Source organism: Ranitomeya imitator, chromosome 6 (genome assembly GCF_032444005.1).
Source record: "Ranitomeya imitator isolate aRanImi1 chromosome 6, aRanImi1.pri, whole genome shotgun sequence".
In the NCBI taxonomy this organism is placed as follows: Eukaryota; Metazoa; Chordata; class Amphibia; order Anura; family Dendrobatidae; genus Ranitomeya; species Ranitomeya imitator.
Window position 1 is genome coordinate 36,685,239 of NC_091287.1, and position 22,174 is coordinate 36,707,412.

The 22,174-nt window shown below is 50.0% G+C and overlaps 2 protein-coding genes across 2 annotated transcripts in view; one reads left to right on the forward strand and one right to left on the reverse strand.

Annotated features, from left to right (window-relative positions):
- Positions 1 to 27: 27 nt before the first annotated feature.
- The window catches only part of CROT (carnitine O-octanoyltransferase), a 46,668-nt gene continuing 24,521 nt past the window's right edge, over positions 28 to 22,174 (forward strand). The window contains exons 1-3 of the mRNA XM_069729457.1: positions 28 to 128; positions 8,683 to 8,817; positions 10,107 to 10,231. Of these exons, the coding sequence (XP_069585558.1) occupies positions 8,703 to 8,817; positions 10,107 to 10,231 (240 nt within the window). The 5' untranslated portion in view covers positions 28 to 128; positions 8,683 to 8,702. The remainder of the gene's footprint in view (positions 129 to 8,682; positions 8,818 to 10,106; positions 10,232 to 22,174) is intronic.
- On the reverse strand, positions 748 to 2,406 carry LOC138643294 (eukaryotic translation initiation factor 3 subunit A-like). Its single transcript, XM_069732226.1, has one exon. The coding sequence runs from the start codon at positions 2,404 to 2,406 to the stop codon at positions 748 to 750; it is 1,659 nt and encodes a 552-aa protein (XP_069588327.1).

The window sequence follows — 22,174 nt, forward strand, 5'->3', positions numbered from 1 at the left end:
TCTGACCAATCACTGCACGGTGTGGATGTTTGTCCTATACCGCGTCCCATAGTGTTGTACTTGGAGGTAATCCAGGGTAAAGGTGATCGCCGCGGTCGGAGCTCGCACAGACGGAGGCTGAGACCCAGGTACGGGGTCCGGGCTTATAACAGGGGCTTGTACTGAGTGATTGTCGGGCGTGCAAGTCTCATAGCTTTACATGTCACTTTACGACATCTTTGTTACCATGGATCTGACTTAAAGGGCAACTCCACCCCGTGCGGGCGCGGGCAGGACTAGTGCTGTACTGGCTCCTAAGTGACATAAAGAGTTGTAGCATGCAGCCTCAATATAGGGAACCTGCCCCCATCATGAGCACACATTACTGTGCAAGAATTGTCATGTGGCCCCTGAGTAATGCAGGAGGTTGGGGCCACACACACCTGTATTCACAGTTTATGAAGGCTGCATGACTCCTCAGGAGCTCGGCCCCGCCCATATGACTCTTAACCCGGCACGTGACTTACGCTGTGGTCTATGATGGCAAATCGCATGCAACCTGCACTCAAGAATCCGTCGGGATTGGACACTTTGGTAGCAGCGTGGTCTTGTGCAGCCGCGGTGACGATCACTAGATACAACTGTGCGAAATTTATTTCACATGACCAAAGTCACAATGTGGCCCGAGCCACAGGCATCAGAAATCATAAGGTCCGGGTATCAGGTCATTATGTGGGAGAGTCCGGTAAATAGACTGGCACTGGGCATCTAGGCACAAGCTGCATCTGCCCGGCCCCCACCGGTCTCTCGCTGTGTCCACCCCCTGCTGGTCTCTCGCTGCGTCTGCCTGCCCGGCCCCCACCGGTCTCTCGCTGTGTCCACCCCCTGCTGGTCTCTCGCTGCGTCTGCCTGGCCGGCCCCCACCGGTCTCGCTGTGTCCACCCAGCCTCCCCCCGCCGGTCTCTCGCTGCGTCCGCTCGGCCCCCACCGGTCTCTCGCTGCGTCCACCCCCGCCGGTCTCTCGCTGCGTCCGCTCGGCCCCCACCGGTCTCTCGCTGCGTCCACCCCCCGCCGGTCTCTCGCTGCGTCTGCCTGGCCGGCCCCCACCGGTCTCTCGCTGCGTCCACCCCCCGCCGGTCTCTCGCTGCATCCGCTCGGCCCCCACCGGTCTCTCGCTGCGTCCACCCCCCGCCGGTCTCTCGCTGCGTCCGCTCGGCCCCCACCGGTCTCTCGCTGCGTCCACCCCCCGCCGGTCTCTCGCTGCGTCTGCCTGGCCGGCCCCCACCGGTCTCTCGCTGCGTCCACCCCCCGCCGGTCTCTCGCTGCGTCCGCTCGGCCCCCACCGGTCTCTCGCTGCGTCGGCCCGCTCGGCCCCCACCGGTCTCTCGCTGCGTCCACCCCCCGCCGGTCTCTCGCTGCGTCGGCCCGCTCGGCCCCCACCGGTCTCTCGCTGCGTCGGCCCGCTCGGCCCCCACCGGTCTCTCGCTGCGTCAGCCCCCACCGGTCTCTCGCTGCGTCCGCCCGCTCGGCCCCCACCGGTCTCTCGCTACGTCCACCCCTCGCCGGTCTTTTGCTGCGTCTGCCCAGCCGCCCCCCGCCGGTCTCTCGCTGCGTCTGCCCGATCGCCCCCCGCCGGTCTCTCGCTGCGTCTGCCCGGCCTCCCCCCGCCGGTCTCTCGCTGCGTCCGCCCGCTCGTCCCCCGCCGGTCTCTCGCTGCGTCTGCCCGGCCTCCCCCCGCCAGTCTCTCGCTGCGTCCGCCCGCTCGTCCCCCGCCGGTCTCTCGCTGCGTCTGCCCGGCCTCCCCCCGCCGGTCTCTCGCTGCGTCCGCCCGCTCGTCCCCCGCCGGTCTCTCGCTGCGTCTGCCCGGCCTCCCCCCGCCAGTCTCTCGCTGCGTCCGCCCGCTCGTCCCCCGCCGGTCTCTCGCTGCGTCTGCCCGGCCTCCCCCCGCCGGTCTCTCGCTGCGTCCGCCCGCTCGTCCCCCGCCGGTCTCTCGCTGCGTCTGCCCGGCCTCCCCCCGCCAGTCTCTCGCTGCGTCCGCCCGCTCGTCCCCCGCCGGTCTCTCGCTGCGTCTGCCCGGCCTCCCCCCGCCGGTCTCTCGCTGCGTCCGCCCGCTCGTCCCCCGCCGGTCTCTCGCTGCGTCTGCCCGGCCGCCCCCCGCCAGTCTCTCGCTGCGTCTGCCCGGCCTCCCCCCGCCGGTCTCTCGCTGCGTCCGCCCGCTCGTCCCCCATCGGTCTCTCGCTGCGTCTGCCCGGCCGCCCCCCGCCGGTCTCTCGCTGCGTCCGCCCGCTCGTCCCCCATCGGTCTCTCGCTGCGTCTGCCCGGCCGCCCCCCGCCGGTCTCTCGCTGTGTCACCAGTTTTACCTCACACAGACTCTTATTTTGCAGGCGTGCTAAGCTCCAACAATCCCCTATTCTCACTATGGGCATCTTGATCAGATTGCAGGAAGGGATTGGTGGCAGCGGGCGCACTGCACTCACCCAGTAATCAGTGGGCGCAGTGTGGATTTTACTCTTTACCTGATGCACACGGAGATAACCAGATGTCCTCAGGGTGGACGCTGAGCTCCTGTATCTGGGGCAGAGTCCAGTTTACCCCTGGATACATTCACCGCTGATAACTGTAAATGTTTTATTAACGAGTCTTATCAGCGGAGTGTGCCCGGGTCTGGACTGCAGCCACTCGTGTTCGCAGCTGAGCAGCTCGTCACATTATCATCCTGCAGGACACGGTGCAGCCATATTGTGCTGCTCTCTGTATGGAAGCAGAATTGTCTTCTGTATAAATGTGATTTATTCGGACTCCCATGACAGCACTACGAGAGAGGGGATCCGCCCTTCAGGAACAGGAAACCTACAGATACAAAAGGGCGGCACCTCTCCCCATGCATCAGTTGGTTTCCTGGAGGGACAGGATCCTACAGATTTCATCTCGTAAGGAGCCCAGGCCGGCCGGTCGAATCTGGTAGCGGGGGGGTCTCCTACCTCGACCGGTGCGGAAAGTCCTGGAGACGCCACGGTGGTCCAGGCTGGACTGCACGTCAGTGGCGTTGGCAGCAGGGAGCAGGGTCCGGAGGATTCCTTGTCTCCGGAAGCCGGCGTTGGTAAGTTTCATTTCCCCCCCCCTGAGCAGACGGCGGCAGTGAGGTGCGGTGGTGTGGTTGCGGCGTCGGAAGTGGAGCGCCGTCCGGAGCACTGCTGGGCATTCCCGGCGTCCTGCATCGCTCACTGAGCGTTTCCGGAACGCTGGGGCGCCGGGGGTGGAGCCGGCAGGCGCTTCCGGTTTGCGGGTTGACTGCGCATGCGCGGTCTTTCCAAAATGGCGGCGCCCATGGTCCGGTCGCCGGTTCTTCTGTACTACCACCGCTAACCTCCCAGCTGCAGCCTGATCATCAGGAACCAATGGGGAACACGCCAGGTGGCCTGCTGACCGGAATACAGGGGGATATAAGCAGGTGTTGGCGATAGAACCCTGCTTTTGGCCACAGCTTCATCATGGCAGATGATGGTGAGCAGCAGCCTCAACTTCTGGATAAAGTACGGCAGGAAGCCGTGGGAAAGGAGCATATCAGAAGTGACCAGTCCAGCCGTAAAAGCTCGTCCAGGCAAGGATCTAGAGCTTCGACTGGCAAGGAGCCCCCTCGTGTTCCGGTACCTTTCTCTTTGACGTACACTGGTAAGTGATCTACGTGAATGTTCACTCAGTGACGCGGGCCCCTTATACTTTGTCATTCTAGGGGAAGAGAAGTGCAAAGTCGAAACATAAGGAGTGTGCCCTATGTGAAGTTCCCTTACCAGATTCCTACCCTAAAAAATTGTGTGCCTCCTGTATACAACAGACGGTGAGGTTTACAGGAGTGGAAGGGTTGAGTGACATCAGGCTAGATAGATGGTATCTCCCTTATTGTCCTCCCCTAGGTAGCGGAAGAATCTGCTTCTACGGCTAATCTGCGTGAGATGATCCGTACAGAAGTAAGGGAATCCCTGCGGTCTATGTCCCAGGCGGGAAGTTCAAAACAGAGAGCCTCGGTGATCTCTGATTCGTCAGAGGAAGATAAAGAGGAAGGTTCTTATCGCTCAAATCTCTCTTCCTCGTCATCAGAAGAGGAATCTGGCCGATTCTGTCTGCCTCTGGACCGGGTGGATAAGTTAGTCAAGTCGGTCAGAGGTACGATGGGCCTAGAAGAGCCTAAGACTCAGCTTTCCCGTCAGGAGCTAATGTTCAGCGGCTTGGAACACAAGAAACGCAGATCCTTCCCGGTGATTGATAAGATTCAAGACCTGATTCTCCGGGAATGGAAAAAACCGGAGAAGAAAGGTTCTTTGCCACCGGCTTTAAAGCGCAGGTATCCCTTTGAAGATACGGATGTGGATACCTGGGACAAGGCCCCTAAATTAGATGCGGCGGTGGCGAAGGCATCTAAGAAAGCAGCTTTACCTTTCGAGGACATGGGGTCCCTTAAAGACCCTCTTGACAGGAAGGCGGAGATCTTCCTTAAGGGTACGTGGGAGATGGCAGCCGGATCCTTGAGGCCAGCAGTGGCTGCGACTTGTACAGCCAGATCCCTAATGGTCTGGTTGGAACAGTTGGAATCCCAGCTTAAAGAAGGCGCCTCCAGGAATTCTATTCTAGGTGCGCTTCCAGTGATTCAGGATGCTGCGGCTTTCTTGTCGGACGCGTCGGTGGACTCGGTCAGAATGGCGGCCAGAGCAGCAGGACTCTCCAACGCGGCTCGTAGAGCCTTATGGTTGAAGTGTTGGTCGGGGGATATCCAGTCAAGATCCAAATTATGCGCTATCCCATGTAAAGGGGAATATCTCTTTGGGCCAACCTTGGATGAGCTGCTCGAAAAGGCTGGAGATGATAAGAAGAAATTTCCTAATTTGTCATCAGCTTCTTACCGGCGTCCATTTAACAGAAGGAGATTTGGTCGTGGAAGGAAGCGCGCATCCTCACCCTCTAGAGAAAATTTTAGATGGGAGGATAGACGCAGGAGAGGTACGGGTTACATGTTTCGCCGTTCCTCAAAAGAACGTAAGAAACCAGACCAATGACTAGCAATCCCTGTGGGAGGGAGATTGTCAACCTTCTCTTCCGCTTGGACTAAGATCACGAATAGTGTCTGGGTCCGAGGTATTGTATCGGAAGGCCTAAAATTGGAATTTGTTCATTGGCCTCGTGATAAGTTTATGTTAACCCCATTGCGTTCCTCCACTATTGAGCAGACGGCCTTAGAGTCAGAGGTCATGACTTTATGCCGTAAAAATGTACTGATTGAGGTTCCGGAGTCAGAGAGAGGAAGAGGATTCTACTCTCCTCTTTTTTTGATTCAAAAACCAGACAAGTCGTTCAGGACTATTATCAATCTTAAATCCCTTAATGAATACCTGGTTAATAACACGTTTAAAATGGAGTCAATCAGTTCTGCAATAAAGATGTTGTTTAAACACTGCTTCATGGTAGTTGTGGACTTAAAGGATGCATACTATCATGTTCCTATCCACGAAAACTTCCAGAAGTTTCTGCGTGTGGCGGTGTCTATGGGAGGTATTGTTCGCCATTTTCAATTTAGAGCCCTTCCCTTCGGCCTCTCAACGTCTCCCCGGGTATTTACTAAAGTAGTTGCGGAGGTTATGGCGCACTTACGTGAATCCGATATTCTCATTGTTCCTTATCTGGATGATTTCCTAATAGTGGGGAACTCAGTAGACCATTGCCTGGCTCAGGTTAAAACAGCTATATTTAAACTGGAAAATCTGGGCTGGATCATAAATTATGATAAATCCCGATTGCAACCCCTAAAGACCCAGAGGTTCCTAGGGCTGCTGTTAAATTCCGAGTCCCAACAATGCTGTCTTCCGCCTGATAAATTGCTTCATATCCAACAACAGGTGTTAAAAGCAATTAATAAACCATCCATGACCCTTAGACAGGCTATGTCTTTGTTAGGTTCCCTAACTTCCTGTATCCCCGCCGTCCGTTGGGCCCAGTTCCACTCCAGGCCTTTACAGTTTGACGTACTACATTATGATAGGGTCTTACAGGGTTCCTTGCAGGGTCAGATGACATTGAGTCCAGAGGTTCTTACATCTCTTAGATGGTGGCTAGAGGAAGACAATCTGTCAGCAGGAGTTCCCTGGGTGACTCAGGTGACTCGGGTAATCACAACAGACGCCAGCCCCTCGGGGTGGGGGGCTCACATGGGTGACGTGGTAGTCCAGGGTCTATGGGACCCCCAAACATCAGCCTCTTCCAATCAGAAGGAGTTGATGGCAATTGAATTCTCAATTAAGGAACTCCTCGTGTATCTACAGGGTCACCATGTCAAAATCCTCTCCGACAACCAGGTGGCAGTGGCCTACGTGAATCACCAAGGTGGAACACGCTCCGAGTTCCTGATGGAAATAGCGGACCGCCTGCTCCGGATAGCGGAAAACCATTTTCTATCTTTAACAGCAGTGCATATAAAAGGGAAGGAAAATATAAGGGCGGACTTTCTAAGTCGAAACACCTTAAGACAAGGAGAATGGTCTCTGAACTCAAAAATCTTCAACCAAATTGTCCGCAGGTGGGGTCATCCAGAGGTGGACTTATTTGCCAGCAAGGACAACAGAAAAACGAAAATATTCTGTTCCTTGAATCCCAGGGAATATCCGCTGGCAGTGGATGCCTTCCTGATCAGATGGGATTTCCGGTTGGCTTATGCGTTCCCCCCGCTAAACCTGTTGCCTCTGGTGGTCAGAAAGATAAGGGAGGATCAAGCAAGAATCATACTGATCGCTCCGTTCTGGCCCCGAAGAGCTTGGTTCTCCTGGCTCAGGACCATGTCGGTGGAAGACCCCTGGGTACTGCCGGACATCCCGGACCTACTTCATCAAGGTCCGATCAACCATCCACAAGTGAAGGGTCTCCATTTGACGGCATGGTCTTTGAGAGGTCACTGTTAAAAAACAGAGGATTTTCTCCAAATCTCATTGATACCCTTATGAAGAGTAGAAAACTCATAACAACTAAGATCTACTCTAGAACTTGGAGGAAGTTTCTGGCCTCTTCAAATTTTAATATCGAAGAGGGTTTACCAATTAACCAGATTCTAGAATTCCTGCAGAGAGGGCTAGAGCTAAATCTATCCACGAGTACGCTAAAAGTACAAGTCTCAGCCCTAGGGGCCCTATTTTCTTGTAACATTGCTGGTAATTATTGGGTATCAAGGTTCATCAAAGCAGCTAGTAGGTCCAGACCTATACACAGGAATAGGTCAATGCCTTGGGATCTCAATCTAGTCCTCTCTGCTTTGACTAAAGAACCGTTTGAGCCTTTACATTCAGCCTCACTTAAATTACTATCCCTCAAAACAGCATTTTTGGTGGCAATTACATCTGCTCGTAGGGTAGGAGACATACAGGCTCTTTCTAGGCTCTCCCCCTATACAGAGTTTCTACAGGACAGAGTAGTCCTCAGACCAGATCCAGCTTATTTACCGAAAGTGGCCTCAGATTTTCATAGATCTCAGGAGATAGTTCTACCATCATTTCTCCCTAATCCTTCTAATTCCAAAGAAGAGTTACTCCATACGTTAGATGTTAGGAGATGTCTCTTACAATATATTTCAGTCACTGATGCTTGGAAGAGAGAGGAGGCTTTGTTTCTATCCTTCCAAGGTCCCAGGAAAGGTCTTAGAGTGTCAAAGTGCACGTTAGCGAAGTGGATTAGGGAGGCTATCTCTCTGGCTTATACTGCAGGTGGAAGTCCTGTTCCGCAGAATCTGAGGGCACATTCCACCCGGGCCATGGCTACATCCTGGGCTGAAAGATCTGGAGTTTCCATCGACCAGATATGTAAGGCGGCTACGTGGTCATCCCCTTCCACCTTTTTCAAGCACTATAGGTTGGACTTGGGGTTCTCTTCTGATCTCACCTTCGGGTTAAGGGTGCTACAGGCTATAGTCCCTCCCTAAGGTAGTTTACATCTCTGTAATTCTCTCGTAGTGCTGTCATGGGAGTCCGAATAAAGCATTAAGCTACTTACTGGTAGCAGCATTTTTCGGAGGCCCATGACAGCACCCTTAGTTCCCTCCCTATTCACGTGGGGGTTGCACTTCCTATAGTATATATAATGAGATAGATCTCACGTGTGGTATATAGTTCAATATGATGGATTATTTTTGTACATAAACTGTATATAATGTATGTTTGTGTGCTACTAACCGCGGTAGTCCTCTCAGGCTCTAATATACAACTGATGCATGGGGAGAGGTGCCGCCCTTTTGTATCTGTAGGTTTCCTGTTCCTGAAGGGCGGATCCCCTCTCTCGTAGTGCTGTCATGGGCCTCCGAAAAATGCTGCTACCAGTAAGTAGCTTAATGCTTTCTTAGACTGAGAGCTGATGTCTCAGCCGTGCGGTGTCGGGAGGAATTTCTGAGAAATTCTTGGTGTTATTAAGCGATTAACTTGAATCCACACCAGGATAAATCCTCATATAATGTCCTGTAACTTTTCTAAATCCTTTGCTTCTTAGGGTCCCTCATTGTACCAAATTTTGGGTCCCTTAAAACAACAAATTATTAAAGACCCCCAATTGCAAAAATGATTTTAATCCTCAATTGCAAAGTAATAATTGGGTGGACAACCACTTTAGTTTATGTTTTTACTATAATATTATCACATTATATCTCAGCTCATAGTTCTCCTTCATCTTTCCCGCAGATGACTGACTCCTGATCATCATGGAGAATCGCGTGTTTGGGTCTGTAGAGGAGAGGACGTTTCAGTACCAGGACGCTCTCCCTCCGCTCCCTGTTCCTCTCCTTGAAGAGTCCTTGTCTAAGTACTGTGAATCAGGTAACGTATGTGTAGGACACCCTGAAAAGCTTTAATCCTTGAGGCCCAAGCGCCAAAGTCATCACTTAATAGCATCAGTCAGAAATGTCATTGACTTGGCTGTCCATCAACAAACATGTAAGAATTTGATAAGTAATTGCTCATCTCCCCACAACTATAATAACAAAAACATAATCTGTCTCATAGAAAGAACAAACTGAGAGAGCGGATATTCTCTGTGATTGTGAAATGGGTGATAACCTGAAGAAAAGTTCCTGTATCTTCCTTGGTTATACAGGGGGTGATGACAGTAATATCCAGGCATTGATTAATAAAAGGGATGTCAAAAAAAAAGTTTGTCCTTTTTTCCCAGGATGCTGGAATCTATACTGAGGGAGGTATAGGTTACCATAAATGGCTGTGATGGGAATGGAGGGTGATAACAAGAAGAAAGCACATGGGAGAGATGACAGTAATAGCCAAGCATTGATTAATAAAAGGGATGAAAAAAAGTTTCTGTCCAATTTGCCAAGTCATTGGAATCTGTACTGAGGGAGGGATAGATTACCATGCATAGATGTGATGGGAAAGGAAGGTGATAATTCGAAGAAATGTTCCCGTATCTTTCCTTGGCTGCACAGGGTAGTGATGGCCTTTTTAGCCAAGTAGTGGTTAATAAGAGGGATGATGGCTTAAAAAGAAGTTTCTATCCATTCCCTCTGGATACTGAATGCTGTACTAAGGGTGGGATGACTGTAACAGGATGTGATTGTGAGAGGGGTGATAACATGAAGAAAAGTTCCTGTATCTTCCTTGGCTGTACAGGTGAGAGATGACCGTATTAGACAAGCAGTGATTAATAAAAGGGATGATACCTTTAAAAAAGTTTCTGTTCATCCCCCGCCCTCCCCAGTTCACTGCAAACTTTGCTAAGTGAGGGATGACCATAACAGGCTGTGATTGGAAAGAAGGGTGATAACCTGAAGAAAAGTTCATGTACTTTCCTTGGCTGTACAGGTGGGAGATGACCGTAATAGCCAAGCATTGATTAATTAAAGGCATGAAGAAAAGGTGTCTGTCCATTTTCCCAGGTCACTAGAAGCTGCACTGAGGGAGGAATAGATTACCGTAAAAGGCTGTGATGGGAAAGGAGGGTGATAACTTGAAGAAAGGTTCTTGTATCTTTTCTTAGCTGCACAGGGGACAGATGACAGTATTAGACAAGCAGCGATCAATGAAATGAATATTGACACACGAGTCACCTGTGTCTTACGTCATCGTTCACATGTGCTGTGTTTTTGTTTTGCCAGTAAAACCCTTTCTAAACGAAGAAGAATACAAGAAGACTTGTAGGATCGTGAAAGACTTTGGAAATGGAATAGGCAAAGAACTTCACCAAAAGTTATTGGAAAGGGCGAGAACAAGGAAAAACTGGGTAGGTTCTCTTCCTTAGGCCGGGGACACACACAACGTATAAAAAAACGGTCCGTTTTTGACGGACGAGAATCGCACAAATGTTACCAAAACAATGATCCGTGTGCAGTGCGAGGATGCGATTTTCTCGCATTAAATGATCCGTGTGACATCCGTGTGACATCCGTATGGCATCCGTACGGTGAGATTTTCTCACACACTTGCAAAATGAGCAAATAATGGCTGAGCCTTTCCTGTCACCTGCCCAATGCCTGAGAATTTCTCGCAAGTCACACTGATGGTCCGTGTGCTGTGCTATTTTTTCTCACCCCCATAGACTTTCATTGGCGATTCTCGGCCGAGAAACACTGACAATCGCAGCATGCTGCGATTTCACTCGGATCCTGAATACGGCCAAGAAAATATCGGATGATGGGAGCTGCCCCATTGATTAACATTGGGACGAGTGCTATGCGATTTTTTTATCGCCTTGCACTCGTCCGTATTACGGTCTAGTGTGACCCCGGCCTTAATACGTGCCTTTATAATGCCACTCACTCCAAACACCGTCAGGGTGCTTTTGTTTTTTGTTTTTTTCTAGGAGTTGTCTTATCTTGCATGGATAACATTGCACAGTTCTTGTAAAAACTAGCAACTTTGCAGTGCACCTCCATATTTTTGATTTAATATTTTTGCAGTTTGCCTTCTTAATTAAAAAAATAATAGTTTATTAAATGTCATAAAAATACATATTTTAATATATTCTCATAGTATAAACACACAGATTCTAGGAAGTAATCAGCACTCGGGTCCCCCCTGAGGAAGCAAATGTGCGAAACACTTATACATATGTGTGAAACACGCGTCTGGGCTCGAGTATTCAGTGATTGATTTGGGGGTAACCATCTGTCTCCCATATTGACGTTACAATGGACTTCATATTTGGACTTTTCTATTTTGTTTTCTCTCTTTTTAGCAACTAAACAACAATCAATCCTGCACTTGTACTATACACTCTGTGAATGTTTTATTCTTATCAAGGCCATTCAATAATTATCTACATGATTCATAATTGTGTAATTATTGGTGCATTTATTGATCCCCCATATTTAATATCTATTTGCCATTATAACTTAGTATTATCAATATACACCCCCCCATCTCCCGATAGCCACTCTTTGTGCTCACTACTCCCTGGAATCTGTGTGTATATACTATAACTAGCTATTGAACCCGTTCTACGCCCGGGTGGCGAGCATTTATATTGGTATATGGTCTCCATCCTGGTATGTGCTGCTCCATCCTGCGCCCCCATCCTGTCATGTGCTGCTCCCATCCTGCGCCCCCATCCTGTCATATGTTGCACCCATCCTGCACCCCCGTTCTGTCATGTGCTGCACCCATCCTGCACCCCCGTTCTGTCATGTGCTGCTCCCATCCTGCGCCACCATTCTTTAATTTGCTTCTCCCATCCATATGCCCCGTACACTGCTCCATAAAGGTTTATGGCCCCCATAAGATGCTCCATAGTATATGCCCCCGTACACTGCTCCATAAAGGTTTATGGCCCCCATAAGATGCTCCATAGTATATGCCCCCGTACACTGCTCAATTATGGTTGATGGCCCCCATAAGATGCTCCATAGTATATGCCCCCGTACACTGCTCCATAAAGGTTTATGGCCCCCATAAGATGCTCCATAGTATATGCCCCCGTACACTGTTCCATTATGGTTGATGGCCCCCATAAGATGCTCCATAGTATATGCCCCCGTACACTTCTCCATTATGGTTGATGGCCCCCATAAGATGCTCCATAGTATATGCCCCCGTACACTGCTCCATTATGGTTGATGGCCCCCATAAGATGCTCCATAGTGTATGCCCCCGTACACTGCTCCATTATGGTTGATGGCCCCCATAAGATGCTCCATAGTATATGCCCCCGTACACTGCTCCATTATGGTTGATGGCCCCATAAGACGCTCCAGTGTGTATGCCCCTGTATGCTGCAGCGATGTATAAAAAAAAAAATACCATACTCGCCTATCGTCGCTGGGCGCCGAGTGCTGGGGAGCCTGAGCCGGCGGGGACACCGGCGCGCTGTGGGGGGTCAGGTGCCGGTATCGCCGCTAGCTCAGGCCCCCGACACTTGCTATATTCACCTGTCCCCCGTTCCAGCGCTGCGTCCGCTCCGTGTTCCGGCTCCTCTGGCGGTGACTGTTTAGTCAGAGGGCGGCGCCGGTGCGCATTAGGCGCGTCATCGCGCCCTCTGAACTGTGAACGTCACAGCAGAGGACCGGGACACGGAGCCGCACGCAGCGCTGGAACGGGGGACAGGTGAATATACTCACCCTCCTGGCGCGTCCACGGTCCCTGCCTCTCCGGTGGAGATCGCGGTGTGCGTTCAGTGTTTATGCATACCGCGATCTCCTGGAAGTGTCACTCTGTGGGGTCCAGACTGCGCCGGCGCTTTCGCAGTCTATAAAGGCTTCGGACAGAGTGACGCTCCCAGCGTTATATTATAGATAATATGTTATAATATGTATTTTTTAAGCTATTTAACTACAATTTTTTAACTTTCTATATAATTGTGAGATTTCTTCTTGTAGGGTGTACGATTTGCATTTTGCCACACACTATTGTATTTTGTGCAAATCGGTTAACTATTAGGCTTCTGTGGCCTTTACGTGTAAAAGTACATAGCAGACTACAGATGGCGTTTAAAGTGAATGTGTCAGTGAGCTTAACCCAGCTTAGGAACCAGTTCAGGAGAAGACAGTTAAGGGCTACACACCCTGCTGTCATACTAGCTCACTTACAGATTCACTGGCGCTTATTCTGCAGCCAGGTATGTACTTTGATACATAGAGGATGTAGAATCTAAAAAGATCACAATTGTTTAACCCCTTTCTGCCAGCTGATGCGATAGTACGTCAGCTGGCAGTATACCCCGCTTTGAGGTGAGCTCACCTTAAAGCCGCGACATGTCAGCTGTTATCAACAGCTGACACGTGGCCTCAATGGGTGCGAGCGGAATCGCGATCTGCCCACGCCCATTAACTAGTTAAATGCCGCTGTCAGAGCATTTAACAAGCGCCGCCGGCCGTGCGGCCGGAGGCACTCGCACCGCTGGCCCCCGTCACATGATCGGGGGTCAGCAGTGCATTGCCATAACAACCTGTGGTCCTCCCTGTGGTCGGCGCTCATAGCAATGCTGCATTTCTGCTACATAGAGATGATCTGTACTTCACCTCTATGTAGCAGAGTCGATCGAGTTGCGCATGCTTCTTGCCTCCTATGAAGGCTATTGAAGCATGCAAAAAAAAAAAATGTGTTTAAAAAATATAAAAGTTCAAATCACCCCCCTTTTGCCCCAATCAAAATAAAACCATAAAAAAAATCAAACCTACACATATTTGTTATGACCGTGTTCAGAATCGCCAGATATATCAATAAAAAAAAGGATTAACCTGATCGCTAAACGGCGTAGCAAGAAAAAAAATCAAAACGCCAAAATTACGTTATTTTGGTTTGCCCTGACATTGCATTAAAATGCAATAACGGGCGATCAAAAAAACGCATCTGCACAATTGTAGTATAATTAAAAATGGCAGCTCGGTGTGCAAAAAAATAAGCCCTCTCCCAACCTCAGATCACGAAAAATGGAGACGCTACGGGTATGGTGCAATTTGTTTTTTTTTTGCTTTTTTTTAGCAAAGTTTGGATTTTTTTTCACCACATAGATAAAAAAAGAACCTAGACATGTTTGGTGTCTATGAACTCGTAATGACCTGGAGAATCATAATGGCAGGTCAGTTTTAGCATTTAGTGAACCTAGCAAAAAAGCCAAAGAAAAAACTAGTGTGGGATTGCACTTTTTTAGCAATTTCATCGCACTTGGAATTTTTCTGTTACACGACATGGTAAAACCAATGTTATCGTTCGAAAGTACAACTCGTCCTGCAAAAAATAAGCCCTCACATGGCCATATTGACGGAAAAACAAAAAAAAATGGCTCTGGAAAGAAAGGGAGCGGAAAAATGAAAACGAAAAAGCTCCGGGGGTTAAAAAAAAAAAACCCAGCAACAACCCTATTGCAAAAATGCTTTTTAGCCCAAAAATATGATTGTTTCCATTAAAAAAAAATGCGATGTCCAGTGACAGCAAGGATGCATACACTTGGCAGAGGAGATGGCAATCTAATGCAGCACTGACATCGGGTTTTCGTACTGGTCCCTGTATTGTATGTTTCACAGTGGATCAAAATGTTTAGTCTAGGCATCCGTGTAATAGATCTGGAAGCACAGTTGATGGCGAGTTCATGTACAATCCTGCAAAGCATCAGCCTCCTCTGTCTCAGGATCAGTGTCAGATTACTTGGTCTTATAGACAATCCCCTACTCCTTAAGATGGATTTTCTTACATTGTAAGGTAAGGAATTCGAGATCTGTCTGATTGTCGCTAGTATTACACCCAGTAGCGACACCGAGACTGACTCTGGGAATGAAACTGCACCTTTTAGGAAAATTTTTTTACTTTAAATTCTTGTATCTATGGTTAATAATAATTTTTCCAATTGGGTTCTATTAAAAAATTTGCACAGTTTGCCTTCTTGCTGCATGATGAGTTAACTGAGACTTTGTCAGCGAGCGCTCTTTCTTTCTTTCTATTTTTCTTTGCTCCCCCCAGCTAATTTATGACCAGATACCACATCATAGTTCAATGTGCAGGAAACGAAGAGCCTGTAAATGCAAATTGGTGCAAAAAAAGAGCAAATTGCTGCAAAATTTTTAATAGATCCCAATAGTAAAAATTATTTTTAGCCCCAAATACAGGCACTTGGGTAAAAAAAACTGTTCAATAAACAACATTGATGACTTATCCACAAGTGATAAATGTCTAATCGCTGTGGATCTGATCACTCGCACCTCCACTAATCAGTAGAAAAGACGTCCCAAAGTCCGCAGTGTGAATGGAGCATATATGTGATCGTGGCTCCATTCCCTTCTATAGGTTTAGTGCACATGTGGGATCACCGCTGCCTTAGAAAGTGAATGGAGCAGTGGTCTACTTACTCACTACTGCTCCATTCACTCAGGGAACTTTGGGACCCCTGGGCTTGTAATTTATGGGGGTCCCAGCACATTAATCACCTATCCTGTGAATACTGTTATTCATGTGACAACCCCTTTAAAAAGGTTTAATGCATTTTGTGTGCAGTGGACATCCTATGGGACACATAAAATCATACTACCCTCACTTAAAGGGAAGGTGTCATCAAAAAATTACCCAATGTTTAAATCAGGTTTTTGTGTTAAATATTTCTTTCTCGCTTCATTGGGGGACACAGGTAACCATGGGGTGTATGCTGCTGTCGCTGGGAGGCTGACACTATGCTAATAAAGAAAAGTATCTCCTCCCCGGCAGTCTACACCCTCCGACAGGCACCAGGAGGCGGACCTGGATCTAACACCAGATCCCCATTTCTTTTTCTTTCAGGGATTGTGTGTTTATTAATCTTTTTCGTCTGGGGTTACAGGGTGCAGTTCTCTCACCCTGATTCTCTGCATTAAGCGACCGAGAGAACAGTGTGGTATCACCCACATCGCACCCTCTCGGATCCGCTGGGCAGGACTTTGTTTCATGTCACCCTGGGGTGTTCATGTTTACTTTCGGTAGCCAGTCCTTGCCTTTCCCCCCTCCCCCTCATCCCTCTCCTCGGAGTGGGCTGAGAGGAAGACGGTGATCGCCTGCGGTGACCTCCTTCCCCCTTTTAAGGGGTTGACGCCATCTTCTGCGCCGCTTGACATAGCACGGGAAGGAGGACCACATCTCCCAGGACCCTTTCTGCCATCAAGGGATCCTGATGCGTTCCTCATCTTCAGGTAGGAAGATCTTCAAGCAACAGCAGCCCCCAAAGTCCCTGCATCGTCAAGATCTCCATGCAGGGGCGCTTAACCTTATTATCCAGCAGCACTCGCCGCTGCACGGGCGCTCCGTTACTGGGCTAGGGGATTCGGGGGCCATTGGGTGCTCTTTTATTTAAATCTCGCGCCCCTTTCCTCGCAGCGTGCGTTTTTCCACCATATTCCTTTCCGGCAAGTCTCTGCCCCGGGAGGCCGCGCCCCTTCTTCTTCCTCGTTCCCAGCACTGGACACACCTCGCTTGCAGCCCAGCGCTGGTATTGACCGCGCTCTGGCGGACCACACCCCCCTTTTCCCTGCCGGCCTATCAGGCGCTTGGTTTCTCTTCAGCGGCCACGCCCCACTGTCTGGCGCGTTCTCTGCACGCAGCCCGCGCTCTCCCGGCCAGCTGCCTTCTGTGCACTGATGCTCTGGATGAGTGCACTCCCCCTGAGTGGGCTGTTGCAATGTCTGTCAGTCTCCGACCAGACTAAAGTGTCTCAGTCCCTGGTTCAGGTACTAGAACGTATTCCACTGCTGACTAGCGCCACCAGTACCACGAACGCTTCACACAGCGATTTGCTCGCACCTGTCCAAGACCCTCACAGGGGCAGACTTGAGTAAAGAACCAGAAAGCGTTTTTTCTGTCTAGTTCTTCTTCCACTTCTCCGGAGCCAGCTGCGTCAGCCGGAATACCGCTCTCTTCCCGTTCCCCCTCTTCGCAGGCGGACGTCGGGTCAGATGTATCCTCTCGGTCGGATTCTGACTCAGATGCAGATCAGACTTCCGCAACGCAGGATATGGTTGACAGCCTTATCTCAGCCATTATTCAAACGCTTGAGCTTAAGGGGGAAGAGGCAGCTTCTCAGGACATCTCCGTTTTTTTTTCAAACGGATGAAGCGTCCTTCTAGAGTTTCTCCCAATCATAAGGAATTTGATAACACTACGTCTAGACACTGGGAACAACCTGGTTAATGTTTTCCAGGAAGGAAACGTTTAGACATTTTATACCCGTTTGTTGCAGACCTTGTTAGCAAATGGTCCAAATCTGCTAAGGTAGATCCACCTGTGTCTAGATTATCTTCCCAGACAGTGCTGTCCATTCCTGACGCGGCGTCTCTAAAGGACCCCACGGACAGACAAATTGAGGCTGTAACCAAATCAGCTTTTGAAGCTTCTGGTACCTCTCTCTGCCCCAATTTCGCCTCTACCTGGGTGGCGAAAGCGGTGTCGGCCTGGGCCAAAACCCTATGCAGAGGCATTGTAGCTTCGGCTCCCACACAGGAGCTAGCGGATTTAGCTGATCAGATTTCACTGGCTGGAAATTACCTTCTGAATGCTTCTCTGGATGTGGCGGCTTGCTGTGCAAGGGCAAACAGCAATATTGTGGCCATTCGCCGTGTCCTCTGGCTGAAGGCGTGGAACGCAGATCCCGCTTCCAAAAAATCCCTCACAGGTCTGCCTTTCCAGGGATCCAGGCTCTTTGGAGCGCAGCTAGACCAAATGATCTCAGACGCCACGGGCAGTAAGAGCACTTCTCTTCCGCAATCTAAGCCTAGGCGTCCCTTCAGTAGAAAGGAACCCCATTCCTTTCGCTCCTTCGCCTCCTCAGGTGGTGCCTCTCAGCATGGCCGGTCTTCCACTCAAAGGGACCGAAGGAAGCCTTCTTTCAGGCCTACCCCTCACTGGACAGCTAAAGGCTGCTCCTCCAAATCTTCCAGTTCTCGCGACCACAGATTTTCTTCCAAATGACGGGTCACCCCCACCTGGAAATCTTTTCAGGATGGGAGGCAGGCTTCTTCTGTTCAGAGCCTTGGTTATCGGTGGTCACTACGCCTGGGTCAGGGAGATCATCACATCAGGTTACAAAATAGCCGCCCAAACAGCCCTCCCATGTCCCAGGGCTTCGATTCCCTTCTCGCCTCAGGGGTAATCGTCCCAGTACCTTCCAACCAGCGGTTTTCCAGTTTTTACTCAAATCTATTTGTAGTTCCGAAAAAAGACAGCTCTCTTCACCTGATTTTGGACCTCAAACGGTTGAACCGTTACCTCCGGATTCGGCACTTCAAGATGGAGTCCTTGCGCTCGGTGATCTCCTCCATGGAACCAGTAGAATTTCTGTGCTCAGCATCAAAGGTGCCTTCGTTTTCGCGATCCAGGACCAACATTTCCAATTCACGGCTCTTCCTTTATTTCGGCTTGGCATCCCCGCCCCCAGAGTCTTTACGAAGGTAATGGCGGATTCTCGTAATCCCCTATCTCGATGATCTCCTCGTAAAGGGTCCGTCTCGCCGCGACTGCGGTTACAGTCTCCAGATCACTCTGGACACATTAACCCACCTCGGTTGGATAATCAACGAACAAAAGTCCACCTTGATTCCGACCCAGCGTCTAGAATTCCTGGTCATTTAATTCGATACCATTCGGGCTCAGGTCTTCCTCCCAAGAGAGAAATTCCTCTCTCTTCGGAGGGGCATCAAAGTCCTAAAGCCTCCTACCCCTCTACCTCTATGGCTCGGCATGAGGGTTTTGGGCAAGATGGTTTCTTCCATGGAAGCGGTCCCTTATGCTCAGTTCCACTCTCGCCCTCTCCAGCTTGCCCTTCTGTCAGTTTGGGATAAGAATCCACTCTCCCTAGACCGCCCAGTTCGCCTCCCTCTCGATGTGAGACAGTCTCTCACTTGGTGGACGCTATCCACTTCCATTCTGCGCGGGAGATCGTTTCTCCCCCTCCGCTGCCAGTCTCCAGGGGTGGGGTGCGGTCTTTCTCCACCTCACAGCCCACGGGCGCTGGACTGCTCAAGAGGCACGCCTCCTGATCAATCTCTTGGAAATCAGGGCTATTTTTCTACCCCTCCTCCGCTGGCAGCCCCTCCTCTCGGGAAAACCGGCCCGCATTCAGTCGGACAACGCCACAGCTGTGGCTTACATAAATCATCAGGGAGGAACTCGCAGCAAGCAAGTCATGACGGAGGTGGCAAAGATTCTGCGGTGGGCGGAGAACCACGTTGCCTCCATATCAGCTGTCCACATCCCACGGGTGGACAATTGGGAAGCCGACTTTCTCAGCCGCCAGGGGCTCATGTCAGGTGAGTGGGCTTTTCTCCCCGCTGTCTTCGACCAGATTCGCCAAAGGTGGGGCGTGCCGGACGTCGATCTAATGGCCTCCCGAGCAAACCACAGGGTTCCCCAGTACGTATCCAGATCCCAGGACCCGAGGGCCGTAGGTTGCAACACTCTCGTGGGCCCAGTTTCAGATGCCTTAGGCTACGTTCACATTAGCGTTGTGCGCCGCTGCGTCGGCGACACAACGCACGCAAAAACGCACCAAAACGCACGCAAAAATGCTGCGTTTTGCGACGCATGCGTCGTTTTTTGCCGAAATTTGTACGCAAGAAAAATGCAACTTGTTGCGTTTTCTTGGTCCGACGCTTGCGGCAAAAAAGACGCATGCGTCGCACAACGCAACAAACAAAAACGCATGCGTCCCCCATGTTAAATATAGGGGCGTATGACGCATGCGTCGCCGCTGCGTCGCCCGACGCAAACCCGACGCAAACTAGCATAACGCTAGTGTGAACGTATCCTTACCTGTTCCCGCCTCTTCCCTTGCTTCCAAGGGTCGTAAAGAAGATAGTCAGAGGGGGTTCCAGTTCTCTTAGTAGCTCCAGATTGGTCCCGCAGGGCCTGGTATGCGGAGCTAGTGATCATGTTATCGGACGTACCTTGGAGGCTCCCAGACCGTCCGGATCTTCTTTCGCAGGGTCACCTCTTCCACCCGAGTTCTCGGTCTCTGAATTTAATGGTATGGCCGTTGAGGCCGCGATCCTGAAGGACGCAGGTTTTCTCAACGTGTCATACAAACCATGATAAGAGCTAGGAAACCAGCATCTTCCCATATCTACCATAGATGTTGGAAGGCCTTTTTTCCGATGGTGTGATGTATGTCAATGGTCTATCCCCTTTAGTTTTTTTCCCTTCCTTCGCTACTTCGTTTTCTTCAGTCGGGTCTAGATTCGAACCTCTCCCTGAGCACCTTTTAAAGGGTCAGGTTTCTGCCTTGTCAATTCTCTTTCAAAGAGATCTTGCTTCTCTCCCCCAGGTGAGAACCTTCCTTCAAGGGGTTGCTCATGTTGCACCTCCTTACCATCCTCCGGTCGCTCCTTGGGACCTCAACCTTGTGCTCGGCGCCCTCCTTTTTGAACCGATTCGGGACATCTCTTTTTCGCTTCTTTCCTGGAAAGTAGCTTTTTTGGTCGCCATCACCTCGATCAGGAGAGTTTCCGAGTTGGCGGCGTTGTCCTGTCGTTCTCCCTTTTTGGTCCTTCATCAGGACAAAGATGTCCTTCGGCCTGTCCATTCTTGTCTGCCAAAGGTGGTTTCGGCTTTTCACATAAATGAAGACATCGTCCTTCCTTCTTTGTGCCCTTCCCCAGTTCATCCTTTGGAGAAATCTCTCCACAATTTGGATGTGGTCAGGGCTATCAGAGTCTACCTTGCCAGAACTGCTCCTTTTCGTCAGTCCGACCCTCTGTTTGTCGTCTCGGAAGGTCGTCAGAAGGGGCTCCCCGCCTCTAAGTCCACAATTGCTCAGTGGATCCGTTCGGCGGTCCTGGAGGCATACCGTGTTCAAGACAAACAGCCTCCCCCGGGGATGAGGGCTCACTCTACCTGAGCTGTGGGAGCTTCTTGGGCAGTTCGTCACCAAGCTACGGCCTCGCAGGTTTGCAAGGCGTCCATCCACACCTTTGTGAAATTTTACAAGGTGCACACTCGGGCTTCTGCGGATGCAGGCCTGGGTAGGAAGATACTGCAGGCGGCGGTTTCGCACCGGCCGACCTAGTTCTCTATTGTCCCGCCCTGGGGACTGCTTTTGGACGTCCCATGGTTACTTGTGTCCCCCAATGAAGCGAGAAAGAAAGAGGGATTTTTGGTTTTTACCGTAAAATCTCTTTCTTGGAGCCTTCATTAGGGACACAACACCCTCCCATTATGTTGTACGTGCCGTTGTGGGTTGGTACATTGGTTGAGTTGTTTATACTTGTTCCTACTACTGCTTTTGCACCAACTGAGTTGCCTGGTGCCTGTCAGAGGGTGTAGGAGGAGTTACTTTTCTTTATTTGCATAGTGTCAGCCTCCTAGCGACAGCAGCATACACCCATGGTTACCTGTGCCCCCCAATGAAGGCTCCAAGAATCCATATATATATATATATATATATATATATATATATATATATATATATATATATATATAATGGTAATTTTTTTTTCTCATTTCACGTACTATATTTTAAAAGTAATGATCATGCAATATTCACATTTAGCACTAGGGCTATGCTATACTTAGACTTGCGCTTCCCGTTCTTTCAGGAAATACACATGTACATTAGGAGCAATACTCAGATTCCTAGTTTTTGTATTGAAGCATCTAATGAGCGTGTGCAAAGGTAATTGTGAAGGGAGGAGCAGGCGAGCTGTGACAAGGCTTACTTGTTGTGATCGGATGATCCTGAGTTATATTACCTGTCATTGTACTCGTGCCTGCGATGATAATGAGACCTCTGAAAAGTCTTCTGTAAAGAACATAAAATAATGAGCTCAAAATGGCAAGTGTAAAAATGGGAAGATTTCTATATATTTTATTTTGGGGGGTGGCGCACGCTGTGCATGGACTAACAGGAGGAGGCAGAAAAAAAAAAAGTATCACAATGAGGCATTATTCTGTCTCTCCTGTAAAAGTCAGGAAATGCCGACTTAGAGAAAACTCGCTGAAATTGACCAAGTCGGCTCTGCTACATGTGCGGTGTGTGATTCCTCTGCACCTGAGCTGCTCATTGACACAGCTGGGGTTTCTCTGTTTCGTGTTCTCAGGTCACACTATCCTGTAATAGAAACCTTAACAATCGGCTACTTTACATTCTGTGACCGTGACCACGAATGTTCCCTTTAACACCACGGTCTGTGTCTCTTACACCCAGCCGCATCTGAAATCCCGCAAGCCTGCACAGTCATTTATAATGCCAGGAAGAGGCCGACATCAGAATATATAATAAGGG